This window comes from Cibotium barometz, chromosome 53 (assembly GCF_041138505.1).
Source record: "Cibotium barometz isolate CiBa-2024 chromosome 53, ASM4113850v1, whole genome shotgun sequence".
Lineage (NCBI taxonomy): Eukaryota > Viridiplantae > Streptophyta > Polypodiopsida > Cyatheales > Cibotiaceae > Cibotium > Cibotium barometz.
In genome coordinates this window covers 19,938,111-19,960,766 of record NC_141098.1, presented here as the reverse complement: position 1 = coordinate 19,960,766, position 22,656 = coordinate 19,938,111, and the positions used below count along the sequence as shown (strand labels likewise).

Here is a 22,656-nt window from a genome sequence, read left to right as displayed (position 1 = left end):
CGTAGCCGGTTTACTTGACTCATTTCGTTTACAGGTTAAAAACAACAAATGTAAAACTTTGGACGAAGCCATTCATTCCACTCGTATCTATGATGATACAATGGTCTCTTCCAAGTCTAAATCCGTTCGTAACGTCCCATACTGCCACGAAGCTACCCTTGCGGGCCTCGAGACTGTTGCCGGCCTCGGTTGCATGAAGCCGGTGCACGTCTGCACTAGATCCAGGCTCTTGACCATAGAGCTCTCACAAAGACACGCGAGACTCTATATGACTAATGACTAACCTTGGCCACCCTTTTATAGGCTCTTGGCCGGTCATCGGGCGTCCACACTTGGACGCCCGTCTGTCTATACTTGGGTGCCCGCCCGTTAGTCTATCCCTAACTCAACTCGCCAATCAGCCTGCCTAGCTCCAAGCTTCCCCAACCTCGAAGCTAGTCTTGTGTGCGTGTAGGACACGGTAGATACACACTGTGCACATGACACTAGTCCATACTATGCGTAATGGAGTTGATAGTTATATAGTCTTGTGGGTTGACTACCATGAGTATATAACATGCACGTTCCTAAAAGCTGAATTTGGGCATGTTCTTGGATTCATCTAGGTATATACTTTAGCTGTATTAGCTGTACTTTAGATTTCACATTGTGAAGTTTTCGTCCGAGTTGCGGCCAGTTGATATTGTGCTAATTCTTTCTATCTTTATCGATGCATTTGCCCTATCAACTACTTATTTGCTGTACTAATTCTTTCTATTTGCTACTTCCCTTAGTGCTAGGCTTCATTATGGCTGAGTCTGCCCTGCATCTCCGGAGGTTTGACAGAAACTCAGTTCGAAGAGCTTTGTGTGAATATATGCTGTTATGTGCGTGCGTGCGCGCGCGCGCGTGTGTGTGTGGAGTGCATGTGTGTGAGCATATCTTGATACAGAGTTTTACACCCACTATTGGGCACTGATGACGTTAGTGGGGATGTCGTAGTATCTCCAAGAGATCAGGCTCAGAGAAAAGGGAAGGAGAAGAAGCTGAAAAGACCGAAAGGCAAAGGCAAGGGTTTGTCAGTGCATTCTCCTTTAAAATTTGAGAAGATGCAAAAAGCTTCAAAGGAGACTACTACAAAGAAGACATCTCAGCCAAAGAGGACCTCACAAAATAAATCTCATGCAAAGAAGCCCTCTGCTCAGAAGCCCCTCAACTTCGGTGCTGTTCCTGCTCAAGGACAAGAGGAAGCAAAATCTAGGAGTCCCCACTAACACAGATCCTAAAGCACAATGGTTATGACATATTCCACCTCTAACATGTCCATGGGTTACACCCTATCGAACAAGTCGAAAATCCAGGACTCCTAAGTCTTGGAATCAAAATAACCCCATGGAACTGCATCCACCCTTCACCTTTTAGGAACGTGCATGTTAATATACTCATGGTAGTCAACCCACAAGACTATATAACTATCAACTCCATTACGCGGGAGAAGAGTCGAGATCTACAGGCGTAATTGCTTTATCCAATATAATCTCAATACATCTCTCTCTTATCCACCAAATATAAGATTTAGGGTATTTGTTGCACTGCAAAAAAAAGTGGAGTTCTAAGAAAAATAATATACAAATACATTAAGAGCAATGCAAAGGACTCTCTGGGGTTCTTACATTGACTTGTTGTTTTAACAACTTAAAATCTATTGTCCTATAAGCATTTGCAATCACCCTCACTCCACAACTAGTGCTGATAGACTGAATTGGAACCTGAAATAATAGTGTAATTAGAAGAAAGCCATCTTCAAAACGAAGAAACATCCAAACTAAATTCTCAATACCTCTTGCGCTGAAGATACTTGAATGGCTTCTCTAGATTTGCAAGGTACTTGAATGGCTTCTCTAGATCTGCAAGGTACTTGAATGGCTTCTCTGGATCTGCAAGGTCTTCATAATTTTTCTCTAAATATGCTAATCCAATTTTGCAAGCACTGCAATAAAGAGCATATCAAACAAGTGCAATGTTTGTAACAAAATTGTGATAGTTGATGAAAAGAGATACTATGATAGTTGATGAAAAGAGATACTTACATTTTGCATTGACCATGGATACTAGCTAAGGAGTTCATGAAAGTAACCTCTCTATAACAAGATACATAACTCTAAGGTCTTTCGTAATGCGAATTACTATACTTAAAAAATGAAAGAATATCGCACTCTCCGAGAGCATCTCAACACAATAGGATCACTTTTGCAGCAAATCATAGCATTAAATGCAAAATTTGATAAGGATGATCAAAAGACAATGCTCTTCTTTAGTTTGGAAGAGAGAGACAGGTTCAAGGAAGTATTGTCTACACTTCGAGTGTCATGTGAGTTGACATATGATAGCATGGTGACAATCCTCATTGATGAGGACAAAGGGCTTGATGACCACAATGCTACTACTCTTGACTTGGAGAAAAGTTTCTTTACCAAACAGAAGGACAAAAACAAAGGAAGAACTTTCAAATGTACCTTCTATAAAAAGTTAGGTCATATTGAGGACAGATACTTGAAGCATTAGGCCAAAGACCAAGAAAAGCACCATGCCAACCTTGTTGTTGTAGAAGAGGAAGAGGAAGAATTTGAAGATGCTCGAGAGAAGCCGGAAGGCCCTACTTTAGCTAATGAAAAAGCTTTTACTGCTAAATTCTTTGATCTATCTCTCTGTGATAGATACCAATTGGGTTTTTTGAAACCTCTTTATGTTTGAGTCAAGGGTTCTCTGTCTGGGATATTTCTCGAATCTGAACTAAATAAACCCTGTGCGTGTCTTCTCTTTTATGTTTGTAACGCCTTATTTTATAAAATGCTCCATCATTTCTTGTCTATCCTTAACGTTGGGGGGGGGGGGGAGACTAATGTAAGTTAAAGTCATGGGTGGTCAAGCTCCATTTGCAAGCTTGACTGGAATCACATCAGGTATGGCCACTATGATCTTTTGCATCACGTGATGCCAGTCATTCCAAATCACCGTGCTTATTAAAGGTCTATCTTGATACATCTCCAACGTTTGCTCCGAAGGGGAATTTGTTAGGTATTTTAGAGCTTTATGTGAACATTTCTTAAAGGTGTATGTGTAGTGTGTGAACATGGGCTTATAGCCACCTAATGTGTTTGTGTGTAAGCAGTGATGTTCTAAGCCCAGTGGTGTGTGCAGGGACTGACTCAACCATGTGTCCAAGAGATAACGATATAGAGAGAGAGGGGATAGATAGAAGGGAATAGGGATCTTGCACAGATCACCACATTGAGCGGGGAACATGCCCTGCTCCCTTTCAGGAATTTATTCAGGAACAATCCATGGGCACGTTTGGATCAATACAATCAATGAATACAAAACAAACAGATGTGGTGATGTAGGATATCCAAGTCGATGTTGATTCATGAGATCTTTGATGTCGGTCACACCATCGGGATGACCCACAAGTATCTCTCACTGGGCTAGTACCAGATCCAAGTCTAGAAACAAAGCCAAGTCCATATCAAGATCCAAGTCCATATCTAGATCCAAGTCCAGATCAAATCCAAAACCAAGTCCATACCCAAGCTCCATGTCCGAGTTATCCATGTCTATGCTCAAGTTCAAGCTTCCATGTTCATGTCCAAGTTCTCCATGTCTATGCTTCATGTCCAAGCTCTATGTTCCATATCCAAGCTCTATGCCCAAGTTTGAATCCAAGTAACACCAAGCTCATACATAGATGACAGGTATATGTTGTCCAGCTGTAGAGTTGATACCCAAAATCAGCCCTCAAAAGGATGCACAGGGGTGTACGGTCAGGAATGAGTACACATGAGAGTAGGGAGTTCTTGATAGGTGGCAGTGCAGCCAGGCATGCACAGGCGGCATTGGTTCTGCTCAGGTGATTGGCGGCGTGAATGGCGCACATCAGCAAATCAAACCAGTGGGTTCAGCTGTAGCACAGCCAGTGGCAGTAAAGTGGCACAGGGCGCTTCAAGTGGCACAGCACAACAGCTCAGGTGGCACTGGCCAGAACAGCAGGTGGCGGCTGTAGCTCAGTGGGGTGTTGGTGTTGCGCAACAGCGCACAGCGAATAGGTATCAGCAACAGGGCGCTGTGGGCTTCAGATGGTGCTAGTAGGCACAGCCAGGCAGAGGAGTGCCGGTAGCAGCTGTAGAAGCAGCGCGCTGGCAGATGTATCAGCAGCGCTGGTAACAGTATTGGCAGCGTGGCGCACAAGGCGGCTGCGGGCGGTGCTGGGCAGCAGGTGGAGGCTGGTGCCGATTGGTTCAGGTGGTGGTGCTAATTAGCTGGCGCAAACAGCACATATGGCAGGCTGGCGGAGATACTTATGGTACAACAGCGGCGGTCAACTACAGTAGGTGGTGTTTGCAGATAAGGGGAAGAAGAAGAGGCAGCAACTCCAATGGGTGGCGATCAACAGTTGGTGGTAAGGTGAAGCTCCACACTTGGTGAAGTTGACGAAGTTGGTGACGTTGAGCTTCCAGCCTTTAATGATGATGGCCCTTTTGATGAAGAACTTTCACACACCCTTCCACATCGACGATTACTCCTTGATGATGGTGAAGAAGTAGATAATCGTCAAGCCTCTTCAGTGATCTTACTCCATGTGCTACAAGAGAGGTTCAAGTCTTTTTATATTGAAGAGGACCTTGGTTTTTGCCAAAAGCAATGCTTTTACGTTGCTTTCTTCTTTTATTAATAAAATATTGCTCAACTTTTGGTGCTTTGCTTTTTTTTTTTGGGTTTTAGGCCTTGCTTTTTGGCCTTAGAGCTGCTTTTTAAGAAAGTGTCTTTTAGCTTTTTGGTCCGGGTCAGCCTCCTCTTTCCAATGGTGTCCTTGGCTCGCGGTCGACCCTGTGTTTGACTTTTTGCTTTTTCTTGCTTTTTGACCAAGAATGGTGCTTTTTCTTATTCAAACCTTATGGACCTTGTCTCCATGTCTTCTCCCACTTGTCTGGTGTCTGGGCATGGGTTTCATCATGTGAAATAGAGCTAGGAGGACCAAATAGTTACATTCCCTTCCTCTTACATCGCAGTTGTCCTCAACTGTGGACCGCAAGTGTTCCAAGCATGTCGATATCTTGCAAGTATATCCATATGTCCATGGTACATCAAGTACATCCATATGTTTCAAGGTACATCAAGTACATACATGTGTTTCAAGGTACTAGCCCCATCTGGTGAGCTTGTGCATCTGGTCTTTCCCATTTCTGTGGTGTCATGTACTCATCTAGCAACATCTCAGTGTCTTTTCTTTGACCAATAGCTTTGTTCTTGATGGTACTACTTCATGGCTTTACATGTGTTAGATAAAATAAATGCACACTTACCTCTTGCAAAAACTAAACACAAGCTAGTCAACAAACAAGTATGCATCATTCGCGTCTATTGGGTATTCCAGGTACTGGCCAGGTAGTCTGGAGCCCAGTGGACTATCACATGCCATAAATCCAAGCATTGTCCACGCATCAAAAACAGCACACAAAATCAAAGAAATTCAAATATACATTAGTATGCAATGCACAAGTAATGATCCTCCTGTTCATGGATTGTCCTGTTTGGTTTCATCGAAACTGTGCTGAGCCATCTGGCCACTAGGATCGCTCAGACTATCCTCAAGGCCATCTAGTCACTAGGACCGCCTGAGGCTTCTTCCATAGTCATCTGGGTCATCTGGCCACATTGACTGCCCGACTATGAGATCCAATACAGTCATATGGGCTATTTGGTTGCAAATGACCGCCTGACTGCGAAGTCCAATACAATCATCTGGGCCATTTGGTTGCAATGACCACCTGACTGTAAAATCCAATACAGTCAAATGGGCCATTTGGTTGCAATGACTGCCCGATTGCGAAGTCCAATGCAGTCATCTCGGCTATCTGGTCACAATGACTGCCTGACTGCGAAGTCCAATACAGTCATTTGGGCCATCTGGTCGCAATGACTGCCTGACTGCGAAGTCCAATACAATCATCTGGGCTATCTGGTCGGAATGACCGTCTGACTGTGAAGTCCAATACATTTGGCATCGTTCCCGTCTAATGGGTCATCTGGCAACGTTGCCTCCCATATACAAATCTTGCTCCTTGGGCTATTGGGCATCGTTGCCACCTAGAGCATGTCTAAATAACCATTATATATATATATATATATATATATATATATATATATATATATATATATATATATATATATATATATATATGAAGAGAGCTAGAGGCACAATCCCCTCCTCTTGATTTTGTCTTGATTGCAAGACGTTCATATTTGTACTTCAAATACATTTGGACCAACGGTTTCTTCATAAGCTCTAAGTATATCTGGATAGTCCTATAAGTACTTCTCTGGTATCCATTTCGCATTCAATAGCGAATAATTCAACTTGGAACTTTCTGACCACTGTCTTTCCTCTTTTTCTCATAGAATGAAACACAATCTCTTCTGGCTCGTCCACCCCTAGTGGATCCTCCAAAATAGGCTCCTCTGAGGGTAACTTGTACATGGTTTCAATAAATTGTCATGGAAGGCATTATGTGTCCTCCAATGATTTGAAAGGTCAAACCGATTCTTGGTATCCTGAGAAAGGTCCATATACTATCATTTCCTGACTTTGGCAATCCAAAGATAAAATCCATAGCAATATTCTTCCATAGAACATTCAATGGGTGCAATAATCCTGTTGGTGTTTGTTGATTAAACTTGACCTTGTGACAAACCAAACATTCTCGAATCATAAGGTTCAATGTCCTTCCTTACAGTAGGCCAATAGAAATAGTTCTCGAAAGCTTGAAGTGTAGTCAAGTGTCTCTATGCCCCATGTAAGAAGGAGCATGACACTCTTCCATTACCTTGGCCTCAATTCCTTGTGTCACACATAAGCTGGGTTTGCATCATAAGAAAACCCTCATAGTCACAGGGGACGGAGGGGACGGACCCTTGGAACGGAGGGACGCCGTCCCGGGAACACTGTGGGACGGGGACGGATGGACGTCCCCAGCTGGGCATCCCTCACAAGGGACGGCGTTCCGGGGACGGATCCAAGAGGGGACGGTTGTGGGGGACGACTGCATGGGAACGCCTGCAGGTTACTGTTTGGGCAATGGTCACATTTTTGACCTTTTGGCCGTTTGGGAGAGGCTTTTCATGGGCCTTTAGCCTTGGCCCATAGGCCTTGAGCCTATGAGGCTTTGGGCCTTGGCCTCTCTCTTGCCTCCCTCCCTATAAGAAGACACACACACACACACTCCCTCTCACACTTCAAGCTTTAGCTTCACACACACACACACACACACACACACTCTCTTTCCCTCAAGCGGCAAGCCTCAAGGGCCAAGGTCTCAAGTTTCAAGCTCTCACACAAGCAAGCTGTAGCCTCTCAAGACACACACTCTCCCTCACACACACTCTCTCTCAAGCTTCACACACACACACCCCCACCCATCCTCACACTCAAGTTCTCCCTCAATTCTCAAGGCTCAAGCCTCACTCTCTCTCTCTCTCTCTCTCTCTCTCTCTCTCTCTCTCAAGCTATCAAGTGACAAGGAGACTTCCATCATCCATGGCATCCTCTTCGTGGCAGTGGCTCTTCCAAGTTCCAACTACCCGTAGGACGACGGGATGGACATGTGTCATGGTGGGATGAGGTCAATCACACCCCATCCCCTCATGGAGGTGGTGCACAGCCATGGACATGCAAGCTTTGCCTGTATAGGCGAGTGGGTGGTACTGACAAAGTAATTTTAAGTGCCGTTTCTACCCCCGTCCCCGTTCCCTACATATGGCCGTCCCCCGTCCCGTCCCCGTCTCCCCCATTACCGTCCCCCGTCCCTTGTGACTATGAAAACCCTACTTGATGACATAAAAAGTCACCAAATCTCGATTCTGCAATCTGTTTCAAAACATCTTTGAAATCCTCTTTGGTAGCATAAGGATCCTTCATCAAAGTGAAATCCATATGGTAACCCATAGAAACCGCATGGCTAAAGGGTCTCCAAGATAATGCATCTGCTTCCTTGTTGTCTTGGACATTCATAAGCCACAACATGGCCTGCTTGGTTCAAGACTGCTCCAATGCAATCTCCTGAGGCATCACACCCTACCATAAAAGACTTTGATAAATCTGGTCCTTTGCTAGCATAGAACTTTAATGTAATGCTTGAAAAGATTCTTTTTCAGCATTGGTCCACCAAAATCCCATGGCTTTCTTTGTCAAATCATCTTGTTACCACAGCAAATCACTTGATAAACTTCCTGCAGTAAGAGCATAAGCTAAGGAAACTTCGAACTGCATGCACACTAGTTAACTCTGGCCATTTCGTAATAGCCTTGACCTTGTCTAGATCCATCCCGACTCCTTCCTTGGACACTATGTGGTCCAAGTAGTGAATTTTGCCAAAAAAAGAAGAAAGAACTCACTCGTCTTGCCGTTCAGATATAACTTGTGCTTGCGGAGTTCCTGAAATACCATATCCAAATGCTTTCGATTGTCTTTCGCACAATGATGTTATCTAAGAAAGTAGTTGCAAACTTTTCATTTTCTCGAATATTTTTTCCATCATTCAGTTGAAAGTAGCCATGGCATTGGTAAGACCAAAGGGCATCACCAAATACTCATAGAGTCCAAAAAGTGGTCTTGAATGCAAGCTTGCGAATGTCCTCCCGAATAATCGTGACTAGATGGTAACCACTCTTCAAGTCAATCCTACTAAAGATAGTGGCTCCATCCAATCTATCAAGGATATCGTCAATCCTAGGAATAGGAAACCTGTTCTTCACAGTGATCTTGTTAAGAGCCTTGTAATCAATACACATACGCCAAGAACCATTCTTTTTATGAACCAATAAGACCGAGGAGCATAAAAATATTGAGCTAGGTCTAATCAAACCCTTTTCCAATAGTTCGGTCATTTGCTTAATAATCTCCTCTTGTTGAGCATCTTGGCACGATGTCAATCTGATGGTCTTCCAATCTCTCTGGTTTCTTACTTTGGCTTGTCGAGACAATTTGCAACCAAGTGTCCCTTCTTTCCCTTACCTGTTTTGAAGAAGCAGCATTTGAGATAGCAGGCCTATGAGTAGCCTCCTTGTCCCCCCCACGAGAAAGACCAAGTAGCTCTAGATCCTTCTGAGATAAGCTTTAGCAGCTTCAACTCCCTTGGCTTTGGTGGCTCGATCCTTGATGAAATTTTCAAACATTTGAGCTCTTCTTTGATCCTGTTCCCTCTTGGTTCTCCAAGCAAGGACTTCTTCGTCTCTGAGAAATTGCTTGAATTGTTGACAGAGTATCATTCTGATGACCATGGTTCCCATCCTGAAGTCCTGGATCGGCCTCTTAGTTATTCCCTACATGAGGCCCTTGGTCTCCCTTTGCTCTCGACATGGCTCGGTCACCCCAAGAAAGTTTCTTCAAGAGAAATCCTGCTCTGAAACCACTGTAAGCCCAGCGGGGCATACAAGGACAGACTCAATCATGTGTCCAAGAGATAAAGATATAGAGAGAGAGGGGAGAGAGAGAGAAGGGAATAGGGATCTTGCACAATACACATTGAGCGGGGAATAGGCCTTGCCTCCTTTCAGGAATTTATTCAGGAACATATACGGGCACGCTGGCTAGGATCAATACAATCAATGAATACAAAACAAACAGATATGTCAATGTAGGATATCCAAGTCAATGTCGATGTCGAGGCACGAGATCTTTGATGGCGAGCACACCACGGGGATGACCCACAAGTATCTCTCACCGGGCTAGTACCAGATCCAAGTCTAATGAATCCAAATCCAAGTCTAATAATTCCTGAAAGGGGGCAAGGCATGTTCCCCACATTGAGTGGGGAACAGGCCTCGCCCCCTTTCAGGAATTTATTTAGGAACAATCCACGGGCACGTTGGCCAGGATCAATACAATCAATGAATACAAAACAAACAGATATGTCGATGTAGGATATCCAAGTCAATGTTGATGTCGAGGCATGAGATCTTTGATGCCGAGCACACCATGGGGATGACCCACAAGTATCTCTCACCGGGCTAGTACCAGATCCAAATCTAATGAATCCAGATCCAAGTCCAGAAACAAATCCAAGTCTAAATCCCAGTCCATATCCAGATCCAAGTCCATACCCAAGCTCTATGTCCAAGTTATCCATGTCTATGCTCAAGTTCAAGCTTCCATGTTCATGTCCAAGTTCCATGCCCAAGCTCTGTGTCCAAGTTCTCCATGTCTATGCTTCATGTCCAAGCTCTATGTTCCATATCCAAGCTCTATGTCTAAGTTCGAATCTAAGTAACACCAAGCACATACATAGGTGACAGGTATATGTTGTCCAAGTTCGAATCCAAGCTCTATGTCCAAGTTCGAATCCAAGTAACACCAAGCACATACATAGGTGACAGGTATATGTTGTCCAGCTGTAGAGTTGATACCCAAAATCAGCCCTCAAAAGGATGCACAGGGGTATACAGTCAGGAATGAGTACACATGAAAGTAGGGAGTTCTTGACGGGTGGCAGTGCAGCCAGGCATGCACAGGCGGCATTGGTTCTGCTCAGGTGATCGGCGGCGTGAATCCACTGAACTACAGCCGCCACCTGCTGTTCTGGCCAGTTCCACCTGAGCTGTTGTGGCATGTGCTGTGCCACTTGAAGCCCCCTGTGCCACTTACTGCCACGCTGCCTGGCTGTGCTACAGCTGAACCCACTGGTTTGATTTGCTGATGTGCGCCGGTGTCGGCGCTTGGCAACAGCGCATAATGAATAGGTATCAGCAACAGGGTGCTGTGGGCTTCAGATGATGCTAGTAGGCACAGCCAGGCAGGGAAGTAGCGCTGGCAGCAACTGTAGAAGCAGCGCTGACAGCTGTAGAGCAGTGCTGGCAGATGTAGCAGAAGTGCTTGCAACAGTATTGGCACAGGCAGTGTTGGGCAGCAGGTGGAGGCTGGCGCCGGTTGGTTCAGGTGGTGGTGCTAATTAGATGGCGCAAACAGCACACATGGCAGGCTGGCGGAGATACTTATGGTACAGTGGCAGCGGCCATGGTGGGCTGGCGGAGATACTTATGGTACAGCAGTGGTGGCCAACTACAGTAGGTGGCATTGGCAGATAAGGGGAAAAAGAAGAGGCAGCAACTCCAATGGTGGCGTCCAAGAGTTGGTGGTAAGGTGAAGCTACACTCGGTGAAGTTGACGAAGTTGGTGACATTGAGCTCCCAGCCTTTAATGATGATGGCCATGCCTTTTGATGAAGAACTTTCACACACCCTTCCACATTGATGGTTACTCCTTGATGATGGTGAAAGAAGTAGATGATCGTCAAGCTTCTTCAATGATCTTACTCCATGTGCTACAAGAGAGGTTGAAGCCTTTTTATACTTGAAAAGGGCCCGGGTTTTTGCGAAAACCAATGCTTTTGCTTTGCTTTCTTCTTTTATTAATAAAATATTGCTTGACTTTTGGTGCTTTGCTTTTTCTGACTTTAAGGCCTTGCTTTTTGGCCTTAGAGCTGCTTTTTGAGAAAGCTCCTTTTTGCTTTTTGGTCCGGCTTGCCCTTGGCTCGCGGTCAATCTTGTTTGACTTTTTTTTCTTGCTTTTTGACCAAGAATGGTGCGTTTTCTTAGTTAAACCTTATGGACCTTGTCTGTCCCCATGTTTTCTGCCGCCTGTTTGTTGTCCGGTTTTTAGCCTATAAAAGAGCATTGTACTTGGAAGATTTACACATCAATCGAGCTATCATTTGTACGGTGCTATCATTTGTCGTTGCATCAAGTATACATCAATCTTTCTTTCTCTCTTTGCTTGAACATGCTGAAGTGTTATGTTCACGACCAACAAGGTAAGTGAGAATAGTTTTTGCCTTTAATTCAAGTTGTGTTGAATGACTCTTTTTCTTCAGCTATTGGCAGGACTCCATACAAGGTGGCATTTACAAGACCGTTCGAGTATTTTTTGACCAGGACGTGCTTGAAGCTAACAAGTTGACGGAGTCTTACCAGGAGATTTTGGAGTATGTGAAAGAGAGGTTGGCTAAAGCACAGGAGGCCTATACTCGACAAGCCAACAAGGACAGAGGAGATGTGATCTTCTCGGAAGGAGATTGGGTATATCTTAGGATCATGAAGCAAAGGTTGGCGATGCCCAAAGTTATCGTTTCGAAGCTTTGGACCCTTACCCATTCTAAAGAAGAACAATGAGGTTTCTATGAAGTGAAAGCTACCTCCCAATTGGACCATGCATGATGTGTTCCATGTCAGTTGGTTGAAGCCTTATACTGGACCTCCTGAGTCCTCTCTCCGATGTCCACGACGAATAGGAACCATACATGGTGGACGAAGCTGAAGTTTGGTTTTGGAATAGATCCTCTTGCATTGTTTCAAACACGGCAGACCGAGGGACACATGAAGCAATGTGGCTTTACAAGAACTTCTTCGAAGATTATTCGGCATTATTGATGGACTATTGGGAGGCTTCGCAGCTTTTGTCAAGTAAAGCAGAAGGGGATGCCACGTGCATCTTGCACTTGAATGCCACGTGGACATATCTCTACAACAGGTGCAGGAGTTGGAGTGGTAACTGGTCCCTTTTGATCCCCAGTCTTGGGACGGGTCAGCCAGGATTCCACTGTAAGAGTCCAAGTCAGGTGTACGAGTCCCGTACATGGTCTTGGTCAGGTGTGCAAGCCCCGCACATGAAGTAGTGCTAGTTTGTACTTGGAGTCATTGTCTCTGAAATGATGATAGGTGTTCCAAGCATAGACATGCTTGTAGCTAGATGCAAGGCACTTGATGAAGCATGTAGATGCATGTAGATTTGCATAGAGTTTAGGGGCCATGGGTTTATCCATGGCACCCAACACTTGGGCCATGTGGGGCCAGCCCATGGGCCATGGCTTTGGCCCATAAAGCCCCATAGCATATACTGGCCAGCCCTTATAGGGCATAGGCCTAGTCAGCCAGCCACTACGGGCATGGACTGGCTGACGGCCAGCCCTAGCAAGCTTGGGCAGCCTGGCAGCGAGCCAAAGGGGCTGTAGCCCTTAGAAGAGCGTGCACAGCCAGTCGGCCAGCCCATGGAGGGCCAGCACAGTAGGCGGCCAGCAGCCAGAATTTCCATGGGAAAAAGGCGCCTAATAAAAGGGCTACACAAAACAGGTCGTGGGGTTTAATGAAACAGGCTGACCCCTTTTCAGCAAACCGACCATCCCTTTTGGTAAGTATAAAAACATAGGCTTTGTCTAGTCATTAATCATCTCATATTCACAAAGTGCTGAAGGCATTCAAGGGCTAGGACAGCCAACAGAATTCCCAAGGAAGGTGAACTTGAAGGTCAAGAGTCAGGTAACTCAGGCTGCAGATTTACAGTAAGGTGTGCTTACAGATTTCAGACTTTTTCTCACCATTCAATAAACAAAGACACCAATCCTTGGTGGGTGTCCTTCAGAGGTTATTTGGGACCCAATCAGGTGTACCTCGTCTTTATTGTTCCTCTCTCTCTCTCTCTCTCACACACACACACACACACACACACACACACACACTTATTGTTGCATGCGCGGAAGCCTTGTTGTACTGATCCACAACCCTAAGCTTGATTAAGAATAAGATGCTGATTAAACATGATTAAGACAGAGGAGAGAGAAAAAGAGAGAGATAGTTGGTGTCAGGTTTTCTTGTATTTTATGGTACAATGACTGAATGACTTGTTGGCCTGCTCTGGACATGGAATATTCATGAAATTGTGGTATAAATGATGCGCTGATTGTAATGTTTTGCTGCCCATGTGCTAGCTGACTACTTGTAGACTGGCGCCTGCATGTTTAGGACCCCATGATGGCTGCTGACTGCCGGCTGGTTGCCTTTGATGGCTACCGACTGGGTTCCTAGACCCTCCATGATGATGCTGATGTAGTTGTTGCTGATGATGATGGTGATACTGATGTTGATGCTCTGAATGCTGTCCTAATTAAGGATTATGCTGTTCATGTTGAGGACTAAGCCATGGCACGAGCATACACGTGACATCCCCTCTTGCAAAACTTGATGATAGGGTGGACACTGTCATCCTTCCTCCTTGGACTACTGACTTTGACGTCGATCTTCTACTTCCGACTTTGACACGGCTACCAGGGAAGTGTGGAGGATCTTGTGGCCATGGAGCTACAAGGTGGGTGGTTCGGCTTAGTGGTATGGGACACTAGGTTGGGGCCATCGGTACCGAGCAGACTCGCGACAATTAGACTTTAGGCTCGGGTGTGGTTGGAAGCACTGACCTACCGCCTACCGCTGGTTGGTAGAGTTGATAGCCACAACCCATTGCGGTCATGCGATGCGTACGACGATGTCAGGTCTATGAAACCTCGTTAGGGTTTCGGTTTTAGGTCAGATAATCCTTGGGCGTGGTCTGTGCAGACCTTATACATAGCTAGCCGGGTATGCACAGTGAGAGCAACTCTTGGGTGCTTGTGAGAGCAAAAGTGTGGCTAAGAAAAAAAGAAGCAAGCACGGTTTTTGTAAGATAAAGTGGGCCAAGTTTGCATTTTTTTAATAAGGGAAGGCTACATTGGGAGTTTTACAAGCAAAGCTTTGCTTTTTTTAAAAACACTAAAAGTGGGACAGCTTTTTTCATGTTTTTTATTCCCATAGTTCTCTTATGAAGGAGCTTGCCCTCATATTTATGGGCACGTAGGTGCTTCTCTCACGTGCGAGGCAGGTTGGTACCCTCTCCTTCATAGGAACTTTTGTCTTGTCACGCTCTTCTCATCTATCCTATAAGGTTTTCTCTAGTGATCCGACGGTGCCAAGTGGAAGGGCCGTCGCTCAACGGATAAAAGTTACTCTAGGGATAACAGGCTGATCTTCCCCAAGAGTTCACATCGACGGGAAGGTTTGGCAGCTCGATGTCGGCTCTTTGCCACTTGGGGCGGTAGTACGTCCCAAGGGTTGGGCTGTTCGCCCATTAAAGCGGTACGTGAGCTGGGTTCAGAACGTCGTGAGACAGTTCGGTCCATATCCGGTGCGGGCGTTAGAGCATTGAGGGGACCTTTCCTTAACCTTTCACTTTTTTACAGCCCGTAAACCGTTACCTTTTTGTCACTGCTTCTCTCACACGTGTGAGGCAGGTTGGTACCCTCTCCTTCATAGGAACTTTTGTCTTGTCACGCTCTTCTCATCTATCCTATAAGGTTTTCTCTAACCTTTCACTTTTTTCCAGCCCTTTTTGTCACTGCTTGTCTCCAAGACAGCAGGCACGATTTCGTGTGCACGGGAGATATATGGAGTTAGTGGGTAGTAACTCCATGAAGTCATCCAATAGTAACGATGTGGAGTTGGTTGGCAATGATAACCCTGAGCAAGTGAAGCCATCAGGATGCTAAGATTTTACCCGCCACCCTAAGTAAGGCTGGCAGATTTGTAGTGTGTCAAATTTGTGGTTGTCTATGTTGTGCTTTACAAAGGACACCTTTCCATCCTCCCTTTAAAAGACTAAGAGGGACAATACTATCAATGTGTGATTACATAGCTGTATGCATTAAGTCATCTCCCATCTGCGGCTTGCTTTCAGCGCATCTTCTTGGAGGATTCTTGGCAATCTGATCTTTAGCTTGAACAGAAAAAGCCAGATTAAAAGCTGGGAACGAGAATTTGAAGTGTAAACTACACTTCATTACAGGTTTTTCAGGTCGGATCAAATGTACGTTTCCTCAAAATCAGTTGGAAAATTGCCTTGTGATGTTTAGATAATATAAAAGTTGAATCTTGATGTATGGAGAACAAATGTAAAGGAAATGTCATTACAAATAGAGGAAATGGCTGGGGAACACAATTCCCCTATTTCCCATGTAATGGGGTCTTGAAAGGGATTTTGTTGTCTCCAAGCTTGGGAATCTCGTTTCTTGCAATGTAAAGGAAGTGCCATTACAAATAGAGGAAATGGCTGGGTATTACAATTCCCCTATTTCCCACGCAAGGGGGTCTTGAAAGGGATTTTTCTGTCGTTTCTTGCAATCTTATTAAGGGCTATCCTTAGGCATTAGCCTATCCTGAGGTGAAATCAAGATGCTGGTAGTGGAAGTGGAGTTTTTGCTCTTTGATATACCATTTGTTTGTTGAATTGTGGGGCTTGATGTATCAATAGGCATTCTTTTGGAGCAGCTTGTGTTTTCTTTAGGCTTTTTTTATAACATTTATAGTAGGTTAGCTGATGGCATTAAAGGTTGGGTTGACTAAAGGCTTTTTGGAAAAAAATTTAGAGATAACAGTGGTTGGGACGATGCAAATCCTGCAACATGGAGTGCAGGCACTCCCCCGTATCAGGTAAGACTTGGAAACAGAGTAGATCTATTCTCATAATGCATGTGAAATGAGATGGTGTTTGAATCTTGGCTGATTTGTGTGAGATTTCAGCCTGGTACACCAGCTGGGAGGCCTTATGAGGCACCGACTCCAGGAGCTGGGTGGACCAACACTCCTGGAGGAAGCTTTAGTGAAGCAGGCACACCGAGGGACAGTCCAGCATATGGTAGACAATATACTCTTCCTCTTCAAGGCAAATAGTTTTTTTAATTAATGATGCAGCTTAATTACCTAGAATATATGAAGCGGGACCTTACCTTTAGCATGTTGTGCACAGCTAATGCTCCGAGTCCTTACCTTCCTTCCACTCCTGGGGGCCCACCCATGACTCCGGGAGCTCCTACTTATCTACCTGGTACTCCTGGTGGTCAGCCCATGACACCTGGAAGTGGGGGTCTTGATGCAATGTCACCTATCACTGGTAAGTCAGGTGCTATATATAAGCTTGATGTCTGCCTTTCAGAATGTCAAATTAAATCAGTTGCTCGTGCTCCCAAAAATGGCACAGGTGGTCATGAAACAGAGAGCAGATGGGGACTTCCAGAGGTTGTGGTCATGCTTCGCAGGCCTGGAGAAGATCCTCAAGTTTCTGTCATCAAAGAAGTTTTACCTGTAAAGTTTTGTGCCTAAATATTGACACTACAAAGCATAGCTCTGCATGCTGTGTTTCTAGTGCAAGCTTTTTCATGATGCATTGCTGGTCTGATTGTGTGATCCTACTCCATTCATGGTATGTGTTATAAAAATTGTAGGAGCAAGCCAAGGAAGTTACCTTCTCATCTGTGTGAAGTTGTTAATTGTCACAATTGTGTCTTCATTCTACCCCTCTGATTTTCCTCACTGTTGTTGCTCAGGATGGGAGTTGTAAAGTTGCTCTAGGACAATCTGGCGCAGGAGATCTTTTCACTGTCAACCCATCAGAGATGGAGCTTGTGGTGCCAAAGAAGTCAGACAGGATCAAAATCATACAAGGGGAGCTGCGCAATGCAACAGGGAAGCTGATAGGAATTGATGGTGCAGATGGCATTGTGAAGATGGATGATACACTTGATATCAAAATATTAGATATGAGTAACTTGGCCCGTATGTATTCATAGCTAGCATTTGCACCGACTTCTGGTTAAAACGCATTCAGCCGCCTCATTCAAAAAGCTGCCAGTGATTTATGGTGTCTTTCAAACCTTGGGAAGGATTAGAATTTAGGATGCAGGAAGGATTTTCCGTTTGCCATGTGCTTGTAATGGCAACATAAACTCAAGTTGCATGCTTGGAATTCTATTTATGACAGCTTCTGTAAAATTATGTATCCAGCAGCTTTTCTTCCATAACCAAGTTTTCCATTGGGTGAAGCTGTGATTTCTTGTAAATAGAGTAGCAAATAGTAAAGTTCGATTACGGATAGGTAATGCTTGGGCACTAATATATCATAACGAGGAGGAGGATGTGTCCTACATGTGTACACTAGTGGATTTCTGTTGGCCACAGTTGTGCAGGCAAGAAGATGAAATTTAACCAGCTCAGGTTCTGAGGAGCTTTTCAGGAATTCCACTTTCGAGGTGGCACAATTGGATCAGGTGGTCAATATAGTTATTTGATCATCAAGAGCAGCTGCAAGCCATCAGTTGGAGATTGTTGTTGCGTCATCTGCCTTTTAGATTGTCTTTATCGATTTTAATTCATTAAAAAAAGATTCTCTAAATGGCTAAAACTGGTCTTTTAATTGGTCAATTAGGAATCAACCCCTAACCCTGGACTTTTGGCACCCCTCTTAACGCCAGACAACGTAGCTCTTCTTTTTATCCTAATTTACCTGGTTTACCTACTCATTTTTATCCTTTCATTGATCTTATATGCTAACCTCCAGGGATGGTCTTAGGATTTCAATCACATGATTGTTTAATTCCAAGCATCCACCCGAGAGAGATCAATATTCTTGAACCTTTGCTAGATTTTATTACATTTGAGTCCGCCTGGAGTCTCTCTTTTTTACATGGCCATTTGTGTATAAAGACCTTAACTTTTTGATTGGGGGTAGTTTGAAAGGGAACTACCTTAAAGACGAGGCCCTAGATTATAGCCCTTTCTAAAAAAGTGACTCAGACTTCTAACCAGCCTCCTCAATCTACTCCTCCCTGTCAACCAAGACGTTAATTCCAATCATCTCAAGTATGTGAAGAGAGCGATATTCTTGAGCCTTTGCTAGATTTCGTTATGTTTGATGTTGGCATAGAGTCTCGCTCTTTCACACAGCTCATCGTCTGTAAAATCCTTTTTGGGGTTCAAAAGGGCGCTACCCTAAAGATGGTACCCTAAATTATAGCCCTTACTAAAAAATAGACGACTCACTTCTAGCCATCCTCAATCTGCTACTCCCTATCAACCAAGAATTTATTGCTATCAAAGGGCCACCTTTGCCACTATGCCTTACTAGGAACATGAAGAACTATGCCATGGCTCATGGTAACCCCCTAGTTCTTGGCCTTCAAGATCCTCTTAGGTAAGGGAGCTTGGTAGATGAAAATATATTTACTAAGTTAGCCTCTAGCAACTACACAAAGGGTGTAACACCTAGTGAAACCCTCCTAGCAGAATAAGAGGTGAAATTAGAGGTGGTTAGTAATTTTTTATCTTTGAAGTATTGTACACACACGGTAGCTCGTCTTGTCAAACCCTCAAGTTGGTTGTTCAATTATTGTTAACATACTTATTAGTACAAAAGAAACTTGACCATGGAGTTTATTAATGAAGATCCATATAAATATGGTGGATTGACATTGACATGAATGGAGGAGGATAAAGAAGGATAAGTGGTAAGAAAACTCCGAAGGCACCACTTTTTCTAAAATGTGCATTATTAATTAAATTGGAGAGAGAGATTTGTTACATTGTAAGATAATTTGTATGCTCAAAGTGCGTAGTTACTTTCTTGTCCCTATCAGAGTGGTATTGTTGGGACGATTTTTGTCATAATATTTCTTAGTGTTTTGAATTGTATCTTTAGCTTGCCCATTACATCTTGGTTTGGATAATCATTGTTGTAGAATCATAAATTCCTTACTGCGAGTTTGAGTGCTTTGTTGATGAAGTCTTCTTGATTGGACACTATCTTGAATGGAAATCCAATTGTGTAAAGAAATTCTTGTATAGTTAGAGAGTTGTGTTGTTGGCTAAATCATCCAATAATGCCTTAACCCCTTGGCCTAATTTGTTTGTGTGATTAGTAGCACGATAATGTATTGTTTCTTCCTTGCATCAGACTCTTATATGTCTTTAAAGGTAGGATAGGATTGGTATACTGGGAAGTAGATGAGATGAATGTTACATTGTTTCTTCCTTGTATCCTATTCTTAAATGCATTCTATTCTCAAGGCTTAAAATGTCTTAGGATTGGTCGAACAACGAGAAGCAAATGAGATGAATGGTACTTTGAAGCCATCAAAAGGAGGAGTCTAGTAATAGTGCTCAAGTAATTTTTGAGCTCTTTGTAGCAATTAAAGAAATCTATGCAAAGATAGAGCATTCTACAATGCCCGATGTGGAGCATTGATAGTGGAGTGTCCCAACACATAACTAGTCAACACATACCTAGTTAGAAGGACTTGATTAGCTCCTTATAGACAATAGGGGGGTCCATCCTTAGGGAAGGATCCTATTGTGGGAATGTTGCCAAATGCCTTGCAAAAGGCATAGGTACTAGCTCTTTTTTGTCAAGTAATGGTGATAATAAGTTGTCAAATGTCCCCTTAGTACCAGATATATCACGAGAACGGGGGCTTAAAATGTGGATGTAGCCTGCAATCTTGTGGTAAAAATCATTAGCATATTGATGCAATTTGGACCCTCATGAATCTATTTACAAAATCCCGCAAGTCATAATTTTGTGTCCTCCCATGATACGTGCGTTCTTCTAATAATCATCCTCCTTTGTTAGGATGGTACATATCACAACAGCAGATGTATTAGTTTTTGAGTACCTTGTGATACAATGGGTAAGAATTGCACTAGAAACTTTTAGATCGTAGAGTAAAGAGAAGGATAGGAGAAAAGCTACGAATTCCCAACTTGTGGACACTCAAGTGCAAGTTAGGATAAAGAAAAGAGGAGAGCTACAAATTCCCAAGTTGTGTGGCAATTCAACACATGCCCAAGCAGTGGGGCTGCAAAATCAGAGCTAATGAAGGAGAGGTTCATGATGAGGCAAAGGGCTTAGACATCCACAAGAGACACGATAGAGTAAGAGGAATATAAGAAGCCAAGGATGAACTATCTCTCCAAGATAGGGTGGGCAAATTGGAGAAACATGTTCCAAACATGTAAAACTAGCTACACTCTTGCATGGGTAAAAGCATGAATGAACTACTTTGCTAAATGAAGAGATACACAAGCTATAGTAAGTTTTAACTAGAGCCCAAGATGTATCTAAACGCTTTTTCTCTGTCTCTCTTGGTCTCTTATATATATATATATATATATATATATATATATCTGTCTCTCTATGTCTATCTCTCTTTCTAACTCTCTCCCTTTCTCTCTATTTCTCTCTTTCGCTTTGTCTTTCTATCTCTCTCTAACTTTCTCTCTCTCTCTCTCTCTCTCTCTCTCTCTCTCTCTCTCTCTCTCTCTCTATAAAACTTTAACTCTATCTTTGTCTAATTCTCTCTCTAAAAATCTATGTATTTGATTGTCTCTCTAACTCTCTAAAAATCCCTTCTGTCTCTAACTCTCTCTGTTTATCTCTCAAATTTTAACTCTCTTTTCGACTCTTTCTCTCTCAAATTCTAACTCTCTCTTTATCTAATTCTCTCTCTGTCTATCTCTCAAATTCTAACTCTCTCTCTCTCTCTCTCTCTCTCTCTCTCTCTCTCTCTCTCTCTCTCTCTCTGTGTGTTTGTCTCTCAAACTCTAACGCTGTCTATGTAACTCTTTCTTTCTCTCTCTATGGCTCTCTTTCTCTCTCTAACACGTGCTCTCTCTACCTCACTCTCTTTACCCTTCTCTAACTTTCTCTCTCTCTCTCTCTCTCTCTAATTCTCTCTCTCTCTCTCTCTCTCTCTCTCTCTCTCTCTCTCTCTCTCTCTCTGTAACTCTCTCTGTGTGTAGAGAGCCAAAGTGAGAGACTTTTAGAGAGAGAGAGAGAGAGAGAGAGAGAGAGAGAGAGAGAGAGAGAGAGTCACAATGAGGTAGAGAGAGAGTGAGTTAGAGTGAGGTAGAGAGAGTTCAAGAGAGATAAAGAGTTAGAGAAAGAGTGAGTGAGAATGAGGTATAGAGAGAGTCACACAAAGTTAGAGATTGAGTGAGTGAGAATGAGGTATAGAGAGAGTCACACAAAGTTAGAGACAGAGTGTGTGTCTATTAAAGAGAGTGATTGGGAGTGAGGTAGAGAGAAACTTCGAGAGAAACAAAGAGTTAGAGAGAGTGAGGTAGAGAGAGAGCTACATAGAGTTAGAAAAAGGTAAAGAGAGTAAGTTCGAGAGAGAGTGATAGAGAGTTAGAGAGGAAGTGAGTGTTAAAGAGAGACGTAGAGTTAGAGAGAGACTTGGTCAGTTTGAGAGAAAGATAGAGCGAGTTAGAGAGAGACTTGGTCAGTTCGAGAGAGTTAGAGAGAGTAAGAGAGATTGTTAGAGTAAGAGAGATTGTTAGAGTTGAAGAGAGAGAGAGAGAGAGAGAGAGAGAGAGAGAGAGAGAGAGAGAGAGAGAGAGAGAGAGTGAGTGAGTGATAGTAAAGTAGAGAGAGATTTTGAGGGAGTGTTAGAGGGAGAGAATTAGAGAAAGGTAAAGAGAGTGAGTTAGAGAGAGAGTGAGTTAGAGAGAGAGCGTATGTTAGAGAGAGAGAGAGAGAGAGAGAGAGAGAGAGAGAGAGAGAGAGTTGGCAAGTTTGAGAGAATTAGAGAGAGTTAGTGTTTAGGGTAGAAGAATTAGAGAGAGTTAGTGTTTAGGGTAGGAGAGATAGAGAGAGTTAAATAGAGAGAGAGAGAGAGAGAGAGAGAGAGAGAGAGAGAGAGAGAGAGAGAGAGAGAGAGAGAATAAGGGAGATAGTGAATGTCAGAGAGAGGAAGAGAGGTAAAGAGAGCCCAGTTGAAAAGAGAGAGCTAGAGTTAGAGAAAGTTAAAGAGTGGTTAAAGAGAGTGAGTTTGAGAGAGAGAGAGAGAGAGAGAGAGAGAGAGAGAGAGTTAGGAAGACAATTGGCTAGTTTTGATATATATATATATATATATATATATATATATATATATATATATATATATATATATATATATATATATATAGAGAGAGAGAGAGAGAGAGAGAGAGAGAGTTTTT

General features: G+C 43.5%; 1 protein-coding gene across 7 annotated transcripts in view; it reads left to right on the top strand.

Moving 5' to 3' along the window:
* GTA2 (global transcription factor group A2) overlaps positions 1-17,705 on the top strand; it is a 49,157-nt gene extending 31,452 nt beyond the window's left edge. For 3 of the 7 annotated variants that reach the window (XM_086789184.1, XM_086789187.1, XM_086789186.1), the window contains exons 19-23: positions 16,254-16,317; positions 16,408-16,522; positions 16,634-16,777; positions 16,865-16,968; positions 17,211-17,705. In XM_086789184.1, the coding sequence (XP_086645310.1) occupies positions 16,254-16,317; positions 16,408-16,522; positions 16,634-16,777; positions 16,865-16,968; positions 17,211-17,453 (670 nt within the window). In that variant the 3' untranslated portion in view covers positions 17,454-17,705. Of the gene's footprint in view, positions 1-16,232; positions 16,318-16,407; positions 16,523-16,633; positions 16,778-16,864; positions 16,969-17,210 lie in introns of all 7 variants that reach the window. The other 4 variants (XM_086789181.1, XM_086789182.1, XM_086789183.1 and 1 more) reach the window with 2 other exon arrangements.
* The last annotated feature ends 4,951 nt before the right edge of the window (positions 17,706-22,656 follow it).